At 40.1% G+C, this 17618-nt stretch overlaps 1 protein-coding gene across 2 annotated transcripts in view; it reads right to left on the minus strand.

Moving 5' to 3' along the window:
- Positions 1–330: 330 nt before the first annotated feature.
- braf (B-Raf proto-oncogene, serine/threonine kinase) overlaps positions 331–17618 on the minus strand; it is a 30890-nt gene continuing 13602 nt past the window's right edge. Inside the window, exons 7-20 of one of the 2 annotated variants that reach the window (XM_054752512.1) lie at positions 17414–17533; positions 17051–17210; positions 16880–16919; positions 16166–16285; positions 14484–14620; positions 14286–14403; positions 11562–11646; positions 11302–11478; positions 11173–11219; positions 10909–11027; positions 10091–10222; positions 9470–9604; positions 5448–5601; positions 331–5357 (exon numbers count right to left, since the gene is read on the minus strand). In XM_054752512.1, coding sequence (XP_054608487.1) covers positions 5335–5357; positions 5448–5601; positions 9470–9604; positions 10091–10222; positions 10909–11027; positions 11173–11219; positions 11302–11478; positions 11562–11646; positions 14286–14403; positions 14484–14620; positions 16166–16285; positions 16880–16919; positions 17051–17210; positions 17414–17533 — 1567 coding nt within the window. In that variant the 3' untranslated portion in view covers positions 331–5334. The remainder of the gene's footprint in view (positions 5358–5447; positions 5602–9469; positions 9605–10090; positions 10223–10908; positions 11028–11172; positions 11220–11301; positions 11479–11561; positions 11647–14285; positions 14404–14483; positions 14621–16165; positions 16286–16879; positions 16920–17050; positions 17211–17413; positions 17534–17618) is intronic. The other variant, XM_054752513.1, reaches the window with a different exon arrangement.

Below are 17618 nucleotides of genomic sequence, written 5' to 3' on the forward strand. Positions count from 1 at the left end.
GCTCAAAGTACACATTTTATCATTAAGTCTATTTTGCATAATAGGGGACCTTTATAAAATAGGTCAGTTATGGTTAATTTTGCCATCTCACGTTCAGCTTGATGAATATAAAGGGTTCTTCAAGAAAAAATTAAAAATGATCAGGAATAACTGTCTATTTCTTTACTTTTAAGGTTATAAAAGCAGAATGCTTGTGTGTACCTTCCCAGTGGAAAGAAATAGTCCCACTCTTTGAAAAAAATAAAATCAATTCAACATGAATCAAAGCAATGAGGTGGTAAATCCTGCCACCTTGCGGAAAAAGAGCAACACGACACCCAATAACAGCTTTTCATGCACATCTTTAATATATCAGTTTTTTCATATTCACAACAAATACATTAAGCTCTTTCTCCTTATGATACAGCTTTAAATATTTCGGTTTTTTGTCCTTCAGGTGTGCCTTTCAAAAATCTTTCATTTTTGTTTACAACGTGAAGTCTCCATGCCTTCCTAGCAAACTGACGATATTTTTTTTCCACTTTGTACACTATTTACAAGTGAGAGGAATGAAGTCAACAAGCAAACAAAGAAATAAAGTTGGACATGGACGTTTTCTCTTGAATGAAATGTACTCAGGGCTTCATCGGTTAAGGTGCATGCATAGCAAAGACGAAAATCCAGGACTATATAACAATAATTAACAAAACTGTGGCAAGAGGACAGCAATGGAGGTCACTTTTAGGCAATTTATAAGCGGCCTTATCCACATTATTAACAAATGCTTATTTCAGTAACTAGTACAATACACCAGGGCTGTGCCTCAAATCACGCAATCCTATCTTTACACTTAAATATGTGTACTTCGTATACTGCGTACTTGGTTCCTGAGGGCGCACATTTTGACGGTGTGGTGCTGTTCTAAATCCATCACTGTCATTGCGTTCGTACCAGAAATGACAGCTACAATATTTCTTCTTCTCTCCATTTTAATTGTGAATTGCAGCAACCAATAGTGGCCAAGACGGCGGCTATTAAGGGTGGTAAGCCTTGTGGTAAGCGTGCATTACCGCACACTCGTCATTTTGGCCTCTCAGAGCGCAACACCCGGGTGACGGTGCACTCCTTTTCTGTCGCACTTCTCAGCTCAAACACACTTACGCACTCATAATGGTAAGTGTAAATACGGAAATGCGCCAACTGAAACACAGCCTTCCGTGCTTTATGCACGTACTTTACCTTTCAGTGTATAAGAGTGTTGCACTCATAACGGCCAAAGTGGTGAGTACACAGTGCTGGACACTTACCACCCTCAGTAGTCACCGCGTAATAACAGGACCAACTAAGTGGTTGCAATTTGTGAAAAAAAAATTAAACAAAGGAGAGAAGAAGCAGCGGGTAAATATTGCGATCGTAATTTCCGATAAATGCAGAGTAACAGTAATCGACTACATAGTCAAAATTTGCACATATAGGAACTAAATACTGTCTACACAGTATACTTATTGAAGGAAGTATTTGATTTGAGACAGCCTAGGTAATGGATTTTCAAACTGTGGTAGCAGTGCCACTGGCGGTACACGTGCGCCATCAAGTGGTAATCAGAACACCTTTAAAAAAATAACATAAAAAATAAAAATGAAATATTAGACATATACTAGTACATATGAAATGATTGCACAATACGAATGACCAAAGAGTCGCTTAAATTGAATTCAAATAAAATGTTCCTTTGCTTATGTTGTTTATCTCACCTCATATTTCACAAGCCAATTTACCTGTGAATACAAGCCACATATTCAAAGCTAAACCATGAGGGTAAGCGGAGGTATAAAAAAAATAGTGGTACTTGCAAAGCAAACTAATTTGGAGGTGGTAGAATTGAGAACCATTGCACTGGGTGAAGGAAGGGCGCCGACTTTCAGTGAAAAAGAACAAAAAAGTGAAATTATACAAACTCAGCCTTCAATTCAGCAGCTCCAAAAATTCCGCAACATCAAATTCACTCAAACTCTGCGATATGTGATATGATGCCACAATGAAGCCAGCTTTTCAGTCATGTTCATTTTACCATAAACTATGTATAGAATAAAGTCATTCTAGAAATAGCATAAAACACATTTGAAAGTGGCTAAACCGCTTTATAATCGCAAAAAAAAAAACATCTTTATTGGCTCTGAAATATCTGGACCATGTCAAGTAAGTTTACCTATCCTTCATAAACAAATTTTGTCCAGGTGTTTAGTGGATGGAATCGACGGTACATCATATAACGGGTCTGTAGACAACATTAAACATAACGTAACCCTAGAATTTTCTCCAGAAATGTACGTATACAGTATAAACCAAAAGGTCAAGTAGTGCAAACCTGAACATCTCCAAATGTTTAAACTGCCCTGCCCTTTAGCTTAACTTCCCTGGCCCTGGGCAATTTTGCTGGAAAAAGACAAAATAGAGTTTTTCTGTGCATCTGCAAGGTCGACTACATCAGGGGTGTCCAAACTTTTTCCAAGAGCCACATACTGGAAAATGAAAGGAACACATGTATGTAGATGTGTGTGTGTGTGTGTGTGTGTGTGTGTGTGTGTGTGTGTGTGTGTGTCATAGCTTTGTGATATAGTTGAAAGAGTGTATTAGGATGATATTTCAACTTTCTTCTTAAATAACCTTGGTAAATTTTCTTTTTGGGAACATTATGACTTTATTCCAATAATATATATATATTTTTCCCAAATCTTATTTTCCAAAAATTACAACTTTATTTTATTTTTTTACTTTATTTTGTTTTGTTTGTTTCTCATATTCCGAGGTAAAAAAAAAAAGACATCTTTCCTGATATTATAAATTTGTTCTCGTAAAATTGCAACTTTCTCCCTATAATACAACTTTATTTATACTTTAACATTCGTCATTTTTTCTTGCAATTATGACGTAATATTTTGACTTATCGCGTAACTTTTTCCACAACCTAATTTTCCATAAATTACTTTGTTGTTTTATATTCTGACTTTTTTAAAAAAAAGTCAAATATTTCAGTTTTATGCTACTAAAATTACTTTCTTTTTTTAAATCATACAATTACAAATTTCACTGTTAAATTATGTTTTTCTCTTAATATTTGGACTTTATTCCTTTTAAATTACTGCTGATTTGTACATTTTTACTGTTTTGTTTTTTAAATTTTTCTTGTTAAATTCTATATATTTTTTTAAATGTGCCGCGGGCCAATAAAAAAACAAAACAAACAACAAAAAACAGCCGCGGGCCGCATATGCCCCCCGCGCCACACTTTGGACACCCCTGGTCTACATGGATGAATTTGGTGTCAGTGTAAAGGGGAGATTTTGATGCTTACTGTAAATGTGGAAATGTAGATATCTACTCTATGCTACTGAATAAGAGAAAATGCTTGTTCAGAGCTTGTTATGTTACGTTTAGCTTTTATCCAACGTTACTCGTTACTAATCCAATGCAGCACAGAAAGAACCCAAGTATTACCAATAAAATAATGTAGTAGTGCAACGGCGCATCTGATGAAAAGCATGCATGTCCAGGTTTCCAGACTCCAAGAATCAGCAACATAATGTAGCACACACTCATGTGCAAGGAGACCAGCCTTCATGAATGCTTTTCAGCTACACAACAAATCTATTAATTAAAATCAACCGTATTGTCTGTGCTGTAGGAATGGATACACATGCATGTTTGTCAATAAAAGGGACGAAAAAAAAAATCCTTCCCCCAAAAATGTAGTCGCTCATTTGCTTCAATCAATTTCTACAAAAGTGCATGTCAGCAAGACTTAGCAAGAACGCTTCAAAGTAAAGCAAAGTTTCTGAAAATGTAAAAAAAAAAAAAAACAACAACAAATAAATACTACAGGTTTTTACAGAAAATGTCACAAAAAAAAGACATTCTGGAAAGAAAGGGTCTGCAAAGGAAGTAACACCGCAGCTTGGTGCTAGAAGTGGGATCCCCATTTACGCAGTGCGCAGCAACATCAAAGCCACGTGATCCATGACTAAACTAAAATAGCAAACAATGACGTCACATAAACTGTGGGTGGGCGGTTCGATCCAAATAGTATCTATAGTATCAGATTGATACTGCCACGATGAGAGCTATATTTTTCAGTTGTCTTGTTTATTCTCACAAATACCAGTGTGTTTTGTTGTTGTTGTCTTCGTATTGTTACATTGTAGATATTGTAAATTGTTTTCAAGCAAAAAGTAACAGTATAAGCAATACTGACCCTGTATTTACTCGGTATCGGATCGATACCAAAATTTGCAGTATCGCCCACCCCTAATGTGCACGTTAGGCTAAGAAAAGGCTTTGTTGCAAATATGTACTGTACACTGGCCCAGGGAAGAACGCACTCTTGGGTTCCTCCCATCCACAAGAACAATACCCGCTTGCTCCTGACGTTAATGCAAAATTATTATATATTTCTTTTAATCTAAAAAGAGGCAAAAAGAAAAAAGAAATCAATCAAATCAAGAATTTCTACACCTCTTATGCTCAATTACTGCTTCCAGTTGAGACCAAGGCTTTAAAATGGAAAACATTTGTGTAGATTTTATCACCCCCTCCCCCAAAAAACACCTTTTGTTGCCGTATCATGTTGGGTTCTACTGACAACTCGCAGAAATGTCTCATTCAAAGAGGTATCGGCATTAAAACAAACGTGGCAAAAAAAAACAGCTGCAGAATGCGAAAAAAAAAAAAAAAAGAATATTCCTAGTTTATGTTGAAGCATGACAAACTTATATCCATATATATATATATATAAAAATCTAGCTTTCAAGTTATACAGTAGCTGGGAGGTGATCCCACTTCTTAACTCATCACAGGAACGACGTCGAGCCTGGCCTGACAGAGGGCTCCCCCTACAGGCCTCCTTGCGCCCCGTGGCCCGAACAGGACCGCATCCCTTCTCTTCCTCACCTGCACAGGAAATGAAGGGCGGAGCATCTACCTTCCAACGCGTCAGCTCGTCGCCGCATCACAGCCATCTTCTTCGGCAGGCTGGTCCACCGGGGAAGTATGCCTCACCTTTTCCTCCAAACAGTATGGATTTCTTCGTGCTTGGTTTTCTTTGCCATTTGCATTCTTCAAGTATCGTTTTTTTTTTTTATGTGTGTTTCTACATGTTTTTTTTTTCCTAATTCTGGTTGCTTGTCGCTTTTCGGCTACTTTGCCGTCTAGACAGCTTTTAGTTGGAAGGAATCCCGTCATTAGGTTGATAGAGGAAGAAAACGGCACATTCTTTAAGACTATATAGTTTTTTTTCCAGTGATGAATTAATCCACCGTGAGGAGCAGTGACGACGGATGGAGTGGTGGCATACAGCACTTACTTAAATGCTGAGAACTCTCCTGCAAAATGAGAAAATTGCCATGTAATCACCTTTTTCAGGAACACAATCATTTCACAATTACTCTTTTTGTTTTTTTTAATTGACTCACCATAGCCTCCTGCCTGGATGGGAGTTTTGGGTGAGGCGCAAGCATATAAGCTGAAGTCCTCCGTCTGAAAGCCTGCTCGGTTTAACGAAGGCTCCGAGGCGCTGCGGTGGATTTTGGGTAACGAGCGAGCCAGCAGCTCAATGGATGCCAAGATCTGAAAATGCTCAAAGTCATTTGTATGCAAATGCCATTTTTAAAAAGCACCTGTCTATGCTGACCAACTCGTTAAGTCCAAAGGGGTCATTTCTAATCAAAAAGGGGTCTGTTTATGTCGACATGTATTGTTAAATTCATCATTATCGCTAAGCAGCGTGAAATGACAAAACTGCCTAGTCACACAGCATTAAACCGTGTAGCCACTTCCTGTTCAGTGCAAAATATGCTTGAAAATAAAACCATGGCAGTATTAACCTGGATTCCACCACAGCAACAGTAACAGCAGTAACAAAATGCTGCCATTTATTTATTTAGATTGTTAGCCATCGGAAGAAAGATTTGCACATGCATAAAAGCTTTATTGTCATTGCATTAAGACGTACAACAAAATTACCACAGCAGCTCTGTTAGATAAGAGAATAAAATATACGGATACAGAAGAATCCAAATAAAAGTAGGCACAAACGGAGGAAAACAATGCCAACAAACTACCATAGGTTCAAAAATCCTTTATCATCATTATTTTCTTCCTAAGTCTCTGGCCATAGTCACAAGAAGGGATGTCCGATATTGGCTTTTTTGCCAAATTTTGATATGCCGATATTGTCCAAATCTCAATGTCCGATTCCGATATCAACTGATATGTGTAACATCACATATCTTTTTCTTGAGTAAAATTGTTGCAAAGTAACAATACTATTAAATGAGTACATTTGTTTTGTTGGCTACTCCACCCATCTCCGAGTAGATCATTCATGTATTACATATTTTATATAAGAATACATTTGTGTTTCTTGTGCCTTGCTTATGTTATTTTTGGAAAGATTTAATTTATTTTTAGTTAAAGGGTTATCGTTTAAAATACTGTACATGAATTTGCTGATTATTATTTGATGTTCTTGTTTTATATTTTTATTTTATTGCATTAAAACTACTACTTACTACTGTGTTGGATCAATAAAGTTCTTATTTTAGCCATCTGAGAAGATTGAATACACTGTTTTTGGTGTCTGTTTCCCAAGTATATTAGTGCCTGTGTGAATGTATAAATTTCTTTATAGAAAGGCGTTTTAAGAAGTACATTTCCTTGTAATCACTTACAGCGCAACCTTGCCACATCCAATATGGCGGCGATGCTGACGTACGGCTCAGCGAAGCAGCGTCTACGTACATGGTTTTGACAGCAGAGCTTCCTGTTTTCCAGCATGCTTTGCTGTACTGTTGTTGTAAATAGCTGCAAAGTTACATGTTTAGAGCTCACATAGTTGTTGGTTATTCAGCATTACTCGTTGGTAGTGTCTTGTCTGTTGTTATCCATCTATTACGTTGCTGTGTGATGTTTCTTTTAGCGCTTTCTTTAAAAAAATACAGTGAGTAAGACTAGTGTGTGGAATGGTAACCCCCCACTGCGATTTCTAAGGAGCTGATAAGTTCATTGTGAGCTTTGTTGTTAGTCTGTTTAAATATAGAGCTGCCTTATTCTCACAGACTTGTGAGCAGCACAGTATTAACCTCCTACGACCTGGCGTCCACATGTGTGGACATCACATTTTTGGTTGTCAAGACTACAATGTTAAATTTTGGACAACAAGGGCCTGGCATCCACTTCTGAGGACGTTAAACTGCCACCTAGTGGTGTAAGAAGAGTGTAACAAAGTACATGTAAAATTCAAGATGGCTGACAACCCACCCAAACATTCAGATGGCTCCTCCCAATCAAAAAGTCGACCAGGTAAAAAATTCAAACAAATTTCATGGCTGATTCTTGCTCAGATATGTTTAGAAGTGTTCAATGTGTGTTGTGGAAGTTGAATTTTGCAAAAGTAAGAAAATTTGACGATTTACCATGCTGCTAAAGTTGATGTACACATATGTGGACAGAGGGACTTAGTTTTGTTGATTTTGTTGAACATGTCCACAAATGTGGACAGAGGGAGTTGGTTTAGAATTTGTATTTTGGGATGATTTCGTTAGAAAACATCATTTTATACAGTACAAACAAATATGGCGTGTTTTATAAATAAAATCTATGTAGATTTGTTTTTGGTTTGAAACAAAAAAAAAATTTTCCAAGAGCATTATTCTCTGCAACAAGTAATGGAAATGCTGGGGTTAATTGGTGGAGACAACTCCGAGGTGGAGGATTTATCAGTCATCAATGATCCTGTGGGAGATGCTGAATATCAACCTCCTCCCACCAGCAGTGAGGAAGACAGTAGTGGGTGTGAGGACCACAGCCCTGTCAGCCTATCAGGGGACGCAAACGTTTGCGCGAGGAATACGAGGGATATCGGTCAGATCGTGACATTGCCACATCACGCACCCCCAGGCGTCACTCTCAGACACCGCAGAAAGAGGCTGATGTCTCAGGCAATGTCTCTGAAGATACAACACCAGGACTCAGCCATGAAGAACAGTCCAACAAAGGGTACCAAGTGGTTTGACAATAAACCAGTGTTGATGTCTACTGTACATGCTCAAGAGCCAGAAGACATGTGCCAGAGATGGGACAAGAAACTGAAACGGTATGTGACCATCTCTCCACCATGTGTTATCCGTGAATACAACTCCAAGATAGGTGGAGTTGACCTTGTGGATAGAATGATGAGCTACTATCGAATGAGTGTCCGGACAAAAAAATGGACACTGAGGATGCTGATGCACTTTACCGATCTGGCTTTAGCCAACAGCTGGCTACTGTACCGCAAAGACCTCACTCTGAATGGCACACCAAAGAAGAACATCATGCAGTTCCTTCAATTCCGCATGGAAGTGGCCATGACCTTCTTGGCTCAGAGAGACAATGACAACTCTGACTTTTCAGAGCAGGAAGATGACACAGAAGTTTCAGTCCAAGGGAAACAGCGTCCAGTGCAGGCAGTGCCCCACATCTCATTCCGCAGGAAGGCTAATGCACATCTGCCAGAAGTGGTACACTCAAAGAACGCATCACGATGCAGAGCAAAAGGATGCTCAGGGAAAACTCGAGTGCAGTGTGTTATGTGCAAGGTGTTCCTCTGCTTACAGGCAGATCGCAACTGTTACGCTGCCTTTCATACATAGGCATGAACATTTTCCCAAGGGGAAAAAATGTTGGAGCACTTTTGGTGTGCAAGTTTCACGTTTTGAAATAAACAGTTCAACAGTAGCAATGAAAAATATTTTTGAAGTTTTACTTATTTTATATCTGTCCTCCTGCAACTGTTAGCAGCACTTCATATGACTTGCGTAAAGGGGCACAAGTTGTTGCTTTGAATTTTGTTTTTGCACTCGGAAAAAATGCTGCTGTGTTCAGGCAACAAATAAAGTTTTGCACATCATTACTCAATTGTGACGTTATTGTGTTCACTCAAATTTAAAACGAATGTCCTCATATGCGGACATCATTTTTCTCAGAAACTACATCATGTAAAAAGATAATTCTTTGTTTTTACACTCATCAGGTCCCAATTAGCCTAAATATCAAAGAGAAAATAAAAATGCATGCCTTGCAAGAGTTCGGGTCTTAGGAGGTTAACTTCATGATGCAGCAAGTTCAGCGGTGTTTCAAATTTGCGAGCTTGGCGTTAAAAGCTCTGTATTGGCTTTTATTGTAGGGGGGAAAAAAACGACACCGAAGTTGGCCGACATCACGTTTTTATGCCCGATAATTATCGGTGGCCGATAAAATTGGAAATCCCTAGTCACAAGTAAATGTACAACTAAGCAATGGCAAGTTTTTGTTTCGGACGACTGCTGATGTCAGCCGGTCCAAGGGGCATCAAGATAACTGCAATATTTATATACATACATGCTTTCATGTGTTTTTTTTGTTGTTAATCAGGGAGTGTGTATTAGGAGGTGAGAAGGGGTGATTTTTCACTCACCTGAGGGAAAAGCGGTCGCTCCTCTCTCTTCTTCTTCAAGCAGTCAGCCATTAGTCTCCTCATGGCCTTCGGGCAGTTGCTACGCACTTTGCTGAGGTCGGGGGACAGATAACCTCGGCCCACCATAAATATGATCTGTGGGGGATGCAATGCCATGATAATCAAGAGCTATTCTATCGTAAATTAAACTCAAAGTCATTGCATATAATAGTCAAATCGGTCAATCACAAGATATGACTTATGGCAATTTCACAAGTCATTAGATGGGAATGGCAGCAACATTATTAGATATTACACTAATTTGCTTTGCCACCTATAACACAAAGCTAGGATATGGATGTTTTGTTCAGATAGCTTACCATATATTAACCTACATTGGATTGGTTTTAGTATCTTTAATATACAAAATGCAAATGCAGCCTTAAATTTTTCTGTATGCAGCTCTCACCGGAAAAAGTCTGGACACCCCTGATGTACAAAAGTAATAAAATGAAATAAAACATGTGTGTCAATTAATTTTATTGTTGAAGCCCGGTTTGCCCCTAATGGTTTCTGAGCCCTGATCTAAAGTGTACATATGATGACGGCCAAACTGGGATTGGATGTGTTCAAGGAGCTGACCTGATCTCTGTTGTTGATATTGGAGTAGGGCAGCGCTCCAGACATGAGCTCATACAGCACAATGCCAAAGGCGTAGACATCGGACTGAAAGCTGTAGGGATTCTTGTCCTGCAGCCGGATGACCTCTGGGGCCTAACAGAAAGACACACTGGTTGTTACCCCAAAAAAACAAAAAGGTATACAGCGGAACTTCGGCTTTTGTAAGTCCCGGTTTTCATAGGATTCGGTTTTCCATGAAAATTAGTGCCAAAAATATGTATTTTTGTACACCGTCTCAACTGTAACTAACTCTCAAATGTAACTGCAGGGGAGTGGTTGTGTCAACTACATTGTGTGCGTGCGTGCGTGCATACGATTCTAATAATATTTTATTTCTATTAAAAAAAAAATAAAATAAATCTGATGTTCCTGTGTACCACTAGATCAGTGCTTCTCAAATAGTGGGGTGGTCCCCCCTGGGGAGGTGCGGTGAACTGTCGGGGGGGGGGGGGGACTTTCAGTATTAGTGCAGATCTGCCAACATGTATGAATTTGTCATACTGAGCATGCAATTTGACTCTTGAATACACTTGCATGCTTCACTACTCTCCATTTTGCTGCATTTTGCTGGTTTCAGTTTCAAGTTTAGTCTGTACAGTACAGATAAATAGATATCAGTTTCTCAATAGTATTTCAAACCGGGGGGGTGCAAAAACATTTCTGTCTCCCAGTGGGGGTGCGACAGAAAATAATTGAGAACCACTGCACTAGATGAAGCCTGGGAAACATCAGTGGTACTCGTACCCTAGTTTGTGAATCAATGCTCTCAAGACATTTACCATCCACAGTATGGAGCCAGACAGCTGTTCAAATTGGTGGGAGCCACTCCATCGGGACTTGACTGTGGCCAGGCCAAAGTCACCAATCTTCACCGTCAGATCCTCATGGAGGAAAATATCTGGGAAAGACGCAGTCAAGGAAAAGTTGCATCGATCATAACAACAACAACAACAAAAACATAAACGTTCTGATGTAACGGGAATGAAGTCATTAAAACTGATCTGTGCCCCATCTTTAGCTCCCAAGGGCCAATTAAAGGATACTGTTGCTCTTCAGATCTCGGTGGATGATGGACTTAGCGTGCAGGTAACTGAGGAGACAAAGAAAATGAATTTGTAAGTGTTGCACAGGAATGGGTTTGTTTTGTTTTTTTTTTAAAGAAGAGGGCTCACTCCATGCCCTGAGCTGTCTGCCTGGCGATGTCGATGAGCTTGATCATTTCAAACTTGGTCTCGATGATGTGCAGGTGGTGGTATAGGCTGGAGCCTTCACACCACTGGGTCACAATGGCCAGCTGAGGCTTAGTGGTGTAGCCCATGAACAGCAGGATGTTCACGTGACGCGTTTTCCTGAACCACACATGCACACCTGGGTAAGCCATTTTCTTTAACTACTAAAAAACAGGGTGCTGTGTTATAGCTGTTGAGGTTACCTGAGAACTCCCACTTCATTCTTGAAGGCCTGAAGCTGCTGAGGTGTGGGAGCAGTGACGTTCAACATTTTCACCGCCACGTCACCTAAAACACAATAAAGACATAGTTGACGATGATAATTCCACTCATGTGCGGGAGTGGAAATTGCCATCAGACGACACAGAGCTCAGTCAAGATGCACTAAGTGACCACAGTTATTTGGTGCACTGATGCGATCCAGTAGTCGTAACATATAACAATACTGTAAGTACAATGGAGAGCAGACCCCTCCACAACAGATAAACTGCTCAGAAAAGTGTGGGGCGCCTCACTACTTTTTGTCTGTTTGAACATGCTATTTCTCGGTTTATGGACGATGACAGGCTGTGTTCCAAATCCCATACTTCCACACTTACATTTAAATATTTATACCATGTGCACTGCTTACCTACAGTACAGGCCAAAAGTTTGGACACACACAATACAACCCCATTAATAAGGTAAGAAATTCCACTAAGTAACCCTGACAGGGGAAACCTCAGGTCAAAAGGTAAAATATGTCATAAAATATAAGACATATTTAGAGTTATTTCACACTTTTTTTGTTTAGTACATAATTCCACGTGTTCATTCATAGTTTTGAGAATCTACAATGGAAATTATCATGAAAATAAAGAAAACACATTGAATGAGAAGTTGTGTCCAAACTTTTGGCCTGTACTGTAGTTCACCCGCTTGTTCTTCTTCTGTTCACTACTTTCCCACCGTTACAGGTTGATTCTCAGTCGGCATTATTTCAAGTTAATCCACTACGTAGTCAAGGTGGCAACTATTGAGCACTGCACACTCACCATTTTGGCCATTTTGAGTGCAACATTCGGGAACTGACAGTGCACTGCATTGTTCCATACTTGACAGTGCATCAAGTGTGAAGACACTTAGTCATTCAAAAGACTAATTGTAAGTACAAAAGTGTGTGAATTGAGACACGGCTCTAGAATGCAGCAACTGTATCTTAAATATTACATTTACTTTATTTTTCCATTTTAAAGGAAGTTTGGCTTGCATTGTTCAAAAGCAAATGCAAGGCCTCGGGGCAGACCAAGGACACACTGAAGGGATTATGTCTCGAAGCTAGCCTGGGAACGCCTTGGTGTCCTCCCGGTGGAACTCGAAGAGGTGGCCGGAGACTGGGAAGTCTGGACTTCCCTACTGAGACTGCTGTCCCCGCGACACGGATCCGGATAAACAGAAGAAAGTGGAATGGAATGGTATCTTTTTTATTTCATTTGTGAGTAGGTCTGTCAGGATAATCGATAAATTGATTAATCGAACAATAAAAAAAAAAAACAAGTCAATAATCATGACACCCTCGATAAATTGACATGTGCATGTATGCGTGTGTTTCATCTGCTCGTCTCTCTGTGCCACACAAGCTGGATGACAAGAGGGCTCACTCTGCAGCTGTCTGTGCACATTGGTTCTATAGTGGAATGTACAGAGAGCGTGGGCCCTCATCTGTGGAGGCGGGGCTACTAGTGAGTGGATACAGGGAGTTTCGCAGTTAGCTTTGTGAGGCAGCATACACTAACATGAATGAAGGCGCAAAAGCGATTGTTTATGAGGCGAATGCCACAGCCGACAGCCCCAGTGTGGGAATAGTTTGGTTTTAAACAGAATGAACATGGTCGTGAACCGACACAAACAGTTTTTTCAACTGGGGAAAAAAAACTACAGACAAAGGTGCTATGGGCAGCAGAGCCTTCGTCCCGACAGTCAACGCTTACAGAGGTGTTTGGTCGGCAAATATAAACAAAACAGTGCAAAATGGTGGACGCTAACAGACAATGTCGCTGGCTACATTGCAAATACATACTGTACATACAGACAACTTCTGTGTCTTACACAAGTACTAATATCTCACACAAGTACACCGTACACTATACTTGAGTACCATCTAGTGGTTCAAATGTGAATAACTCCTCTCATGACAATGAAAAAATGGTCTAAAAAATGTTGCTGAAATCGATTGACGATAATTTGCAGCACAATTATCGAGCAGCAAAATTTGTTATCGTGACAGGCCTATTTGAGATTTTGTAGTTTGTGACTACAAAATATTTTGTAGTAAATTATATTGTTCTGTGTGGAGGAGTGGCCGTAGCATGTTTTTTTAGTCTGCAAATTAGCTGAGAATGAGGCTGTGTCTCAAATTTGTGCACTTCCCTATACATTGAAGTACAGCAAAATGCAGTGCAAAACCAGTAACCGGATGTTGCACTCAAAATGGCCAAAATGAGAGTCCGCAGTGTTAAGACACTTGCCGCCCTCAATAGTCGCCATCTTGCTTACGTAGCAGGAAAGGAGGGACTAAAATTTAAATAATTGTGGGTAAGGAGCAACCCGTAGCGGTGAAAAGTAGCGAGAAGATGACCACCTCTTCTGGTGGAGTAGAAGTACGCTCCTTTTTGCCGCAATTGCATGACGAAACAAATATCCAGCAACCAATTCTTCACATTGACTGAATTCTTAAAAATTATCCCATTATTATTATTATATTTTTATAGAAAAATTAATTTCAATTAACTGATAAATTACGATCCACCAATGTCAGTGATAACTTGTCAGTATCAGTGATACAGCTCGTGTTCTGATTTTACCAATCTTGATTTTAGGACTGGTTTCTTTAAAATGCTGGGCTCACGCATGTGTTATTTACGGAATAGAAGCAACATTCATCTTACCATGCCACTTTCCCTTGAAGACTGTCCCAAAGGAGCCAGAGCCTATCCTCTGACCCAGAGTGATCTGACCCTCTGGGATTTCCCAGTCATCACTAGAATCCCTCCTCCCCAGTGTTTTCTGGAACACAGATCAGGGAGTTAGCACATGCAGAAACACAATCAAGAGGCCATATATGGATGGCTCTGTTGGCCTCTCACCATCTTGTTACGGTCCTCAGATGACGACGACGATTTGCGCTCTCTCTGTTGGCATGGCGACTTCTGCGGAATCTTGACGTTGGTCAAAGAGCCAGGTAGCGATGCGGGGGGTGTGGCCGATAGTCCGGTAGTGGACCCTGAAGGGGTGGAGGGTTGGTGTGGGGAAAAAACAAGAAATAATAGACAGACATCAGGTTGTGTTTTTGAATCCTTGGAGCTTGTGTGTGTTCACATGCAAGGGAAAGGAGAGGGTGTGCTTGATTGGATGCCATTACAAAACTCCCCAAAATGTACAATTCACCAAAAGACTATATGAACTTAATTTGATCCAATTTTAAATTCAACACTCTTTAAATACAAGAAAATAACCATGTTAAATTACAGTAGTTTTATTGTGGGTATTTTTGAAATGTATAATAAATGTATCAGTTTTAACAAGTTTATCATGGATTTAAAAAAAAATCATAGTGTAATTATTGCTATTTGAACTAAAAAAACACTTTTTAACAAAAATGATACACACTATACTGTACATGTACTGTATGTACATACAGTATATACGTATGCTATATCCAGTATACTGTATTTGCACATGTATAATGCATACAGATACAGTATATACATGTATAACTACATACTACTACAATTTTACAGCTGTGCATACATCCTATTACAATTTTACTGCAGTGGTTATGTGGCAAGAATACCGCATAAATGCAAAAAATACATAATGTTTCCAACTAAATATTAAAGTGGTGTTGCATCCATTGTTTTCTTTTTTTTTTTTTTTTAAGGGATAGTTCGTTTACATGAAGTTGTATGACATCCCCATCAGCAGTGTAGTCCATTGAAGGCGACTTACCCGGCTCAGTCACGGAAGAAGAGTGGCATTACTACTAATGTGTTCATCCCATACACATGAATGCACAGGCGACAGTGCGCAGGGATACGGCGGGAGACATACATACTGTAAGGCCGAGCGTTTTGTGAGGTCAGATTTTTTGTGAGACGGCATTTTTGTGATGCAAATGTATTGCTCTTCTGAAAGCACATAGTTTGGAGAAGCCAAACTCTTTAAATAAATGTCCCCAGCGACTAAGCGGAACTACGTTCTTCATCACCAAAATCCAACCAGAACTGCACTTAGGAGACCAAGTGGGGGGTAAGTCGCCGTCAATGGACTACACTGCTGATGGGGATGCCATACAACTTAATGTAAAAAAAATTCAAACTATCCCTTTAACAATGTGAAAATGTGGGCGAGTGCGATGCAATAAAATTGAATTAGAATAAAATCGAAATGCACCGATAACAGCTTTGAGACTTTGTTGAAGGGGATTTTAAGCAAAATTCAATTTTGTTCACATCGTTCAAAATCAAAACAAAGCCATCCCTCGAGCTATAGAGGATGTTTACCTAAGCTTAGCAGCCACCTGTATGAAAAGTCTGTACTTTGAATTATTTTAATGGTAAAAATTACCATGTGCATAATGAATAGCGAATAGTTCCTGATCAGCATAGTGGTGTAACTTGCAGGCATCGTCAAGAACATGAGGGAATTGTGATGGGTGGTGGGTGGTGGGGGGGACACACAGTGGATGACACACAGGGCTAAGGGTTGGTGTTTGAGTGTGACGGGTTTGAGAGTGAAAGACACAAGAACACACAGAGGGCCTAACTACCTCGGAAAACAGGCTCAGGCTCAAAATCAAACACTATGTCATTGGGGTAGGAGTATAGGAGGGGGCTTGAGGTCCGTGTTCGGTGCTTCCTCAAGCAGCGGGCAGGGTGGGTCGGGGGGGCTGCAGGGCAAAGAGAGACAGACAGACCATCACTGCTACTCACCCTGCCCCTCTCACCTCTCACAGCTACAGTTTGTGGGTGGAGCACGCTCCAAATCATACCACATCACAGCTTGTTAGCCGCCTAACCGGCTACCGGGTAATAATTCATTATTACATTTTGGCTTTTAACACCTTAAAAATGCATCTGGAATGAATAGAAAGAATGCATCAGTCCACATTAAATTTAGTTACTAGTGTTTACCAACATAACGAGAATATACTGTAAGTCTCTGGCATAAAGGATGAGTCGAAATTAATGCCGCAGATTTACCTAAAACATTAACTATATCATGAGGACCTTAAGTTTAACTTAAGGGAAACTAACAAAACAAAAGGGTGAGGTCTGTTAACATGAATATTCAACTTCCTCACTGCAGCTCTCATTGAGTGGCAGGATTGCAGGGATAACAGCTCAGCTTCTCGGGACAGAACAGACACACACGCAAGCATATACACATACATATATACACAAAAGACCAGAGCACACGCAGACGCGGGATGGTGGGAAAAAGCCACAGAATGAGCTTGGATTCTTCCGCAAGGATTCCTTACCTCCATCGGACCTTGCCAAGCCCTGATCTCGAATCAGGTCCTGAAATAAAAGCGAGGACAACAAAAAATTGGTTTCATTAATCACATTAATTAGTCTTATTTGGACCATTTTGGAGTCTTTCGATGTGTTCTATTACAAAAGTTTGTGAAATGTAACTGGAGAGCACTCACATCGATGTTGACAGGCTCGATGGTGTTGATATGGACGTTGGGGGCAGACGATGAGCGGTCCCGCTGACCAAACTGGTTGCGGTGATCCTCCTCGCTGGCACGGAAACTTGGTGGGATGGGTATGGACTTGGACGGTGACAGAGTAGTATGGCATATTGACCTGGAGAGATGAGGTTTGTTAGCAAGTAACAGTACAGTGACAGTAGAAAAACAAGACTCCATGCTGACTTTGGCTCAACAGCACATTTGCAGTTGTAATAGTAAAGAGCACAACATAACTTATTTAAACATTAATCAAAAACCCCTTTAGGAAGATTAGAGTATTTTACTTCATACTGATCAGTAAGATGGTGTAATGCTCACCCGGTGGAATCTGATGGGGGGAGTGATGGACACGCTTCAGACACGGGAGTGGTTCCCTCTGAGGAGACTTCCTCTTGGGTGAAAGGGTGATGCTCAAAGAACTTTGATACTAGCAACAAACTGCGCAATGAAAAGACAAAAAATAAATGTCAACCATGTACAGTAAGTCCAAAAACTGTTTATGACAAACTGCATCTGTTTGTCT

The sequence above is a fragment of the Dunckerocampus dactyliophorus genome, chromosome 15, assembly GCF_027744805.1.
Source record: "Dunckerocampus dactyliophorus isolate RoL2022-P2 chromosome 15, RoL_Ddac_1.1, whole genome shotgun sequence".
NCBI classification, from domain to species: domain Eukaryota; kingdom Metazoa; phylum Chordata; class Actinopteri; order Syngnathiformes; family Syngnathidae; genus Dunckerocampus; species Dunckerocampus dactyliophorus.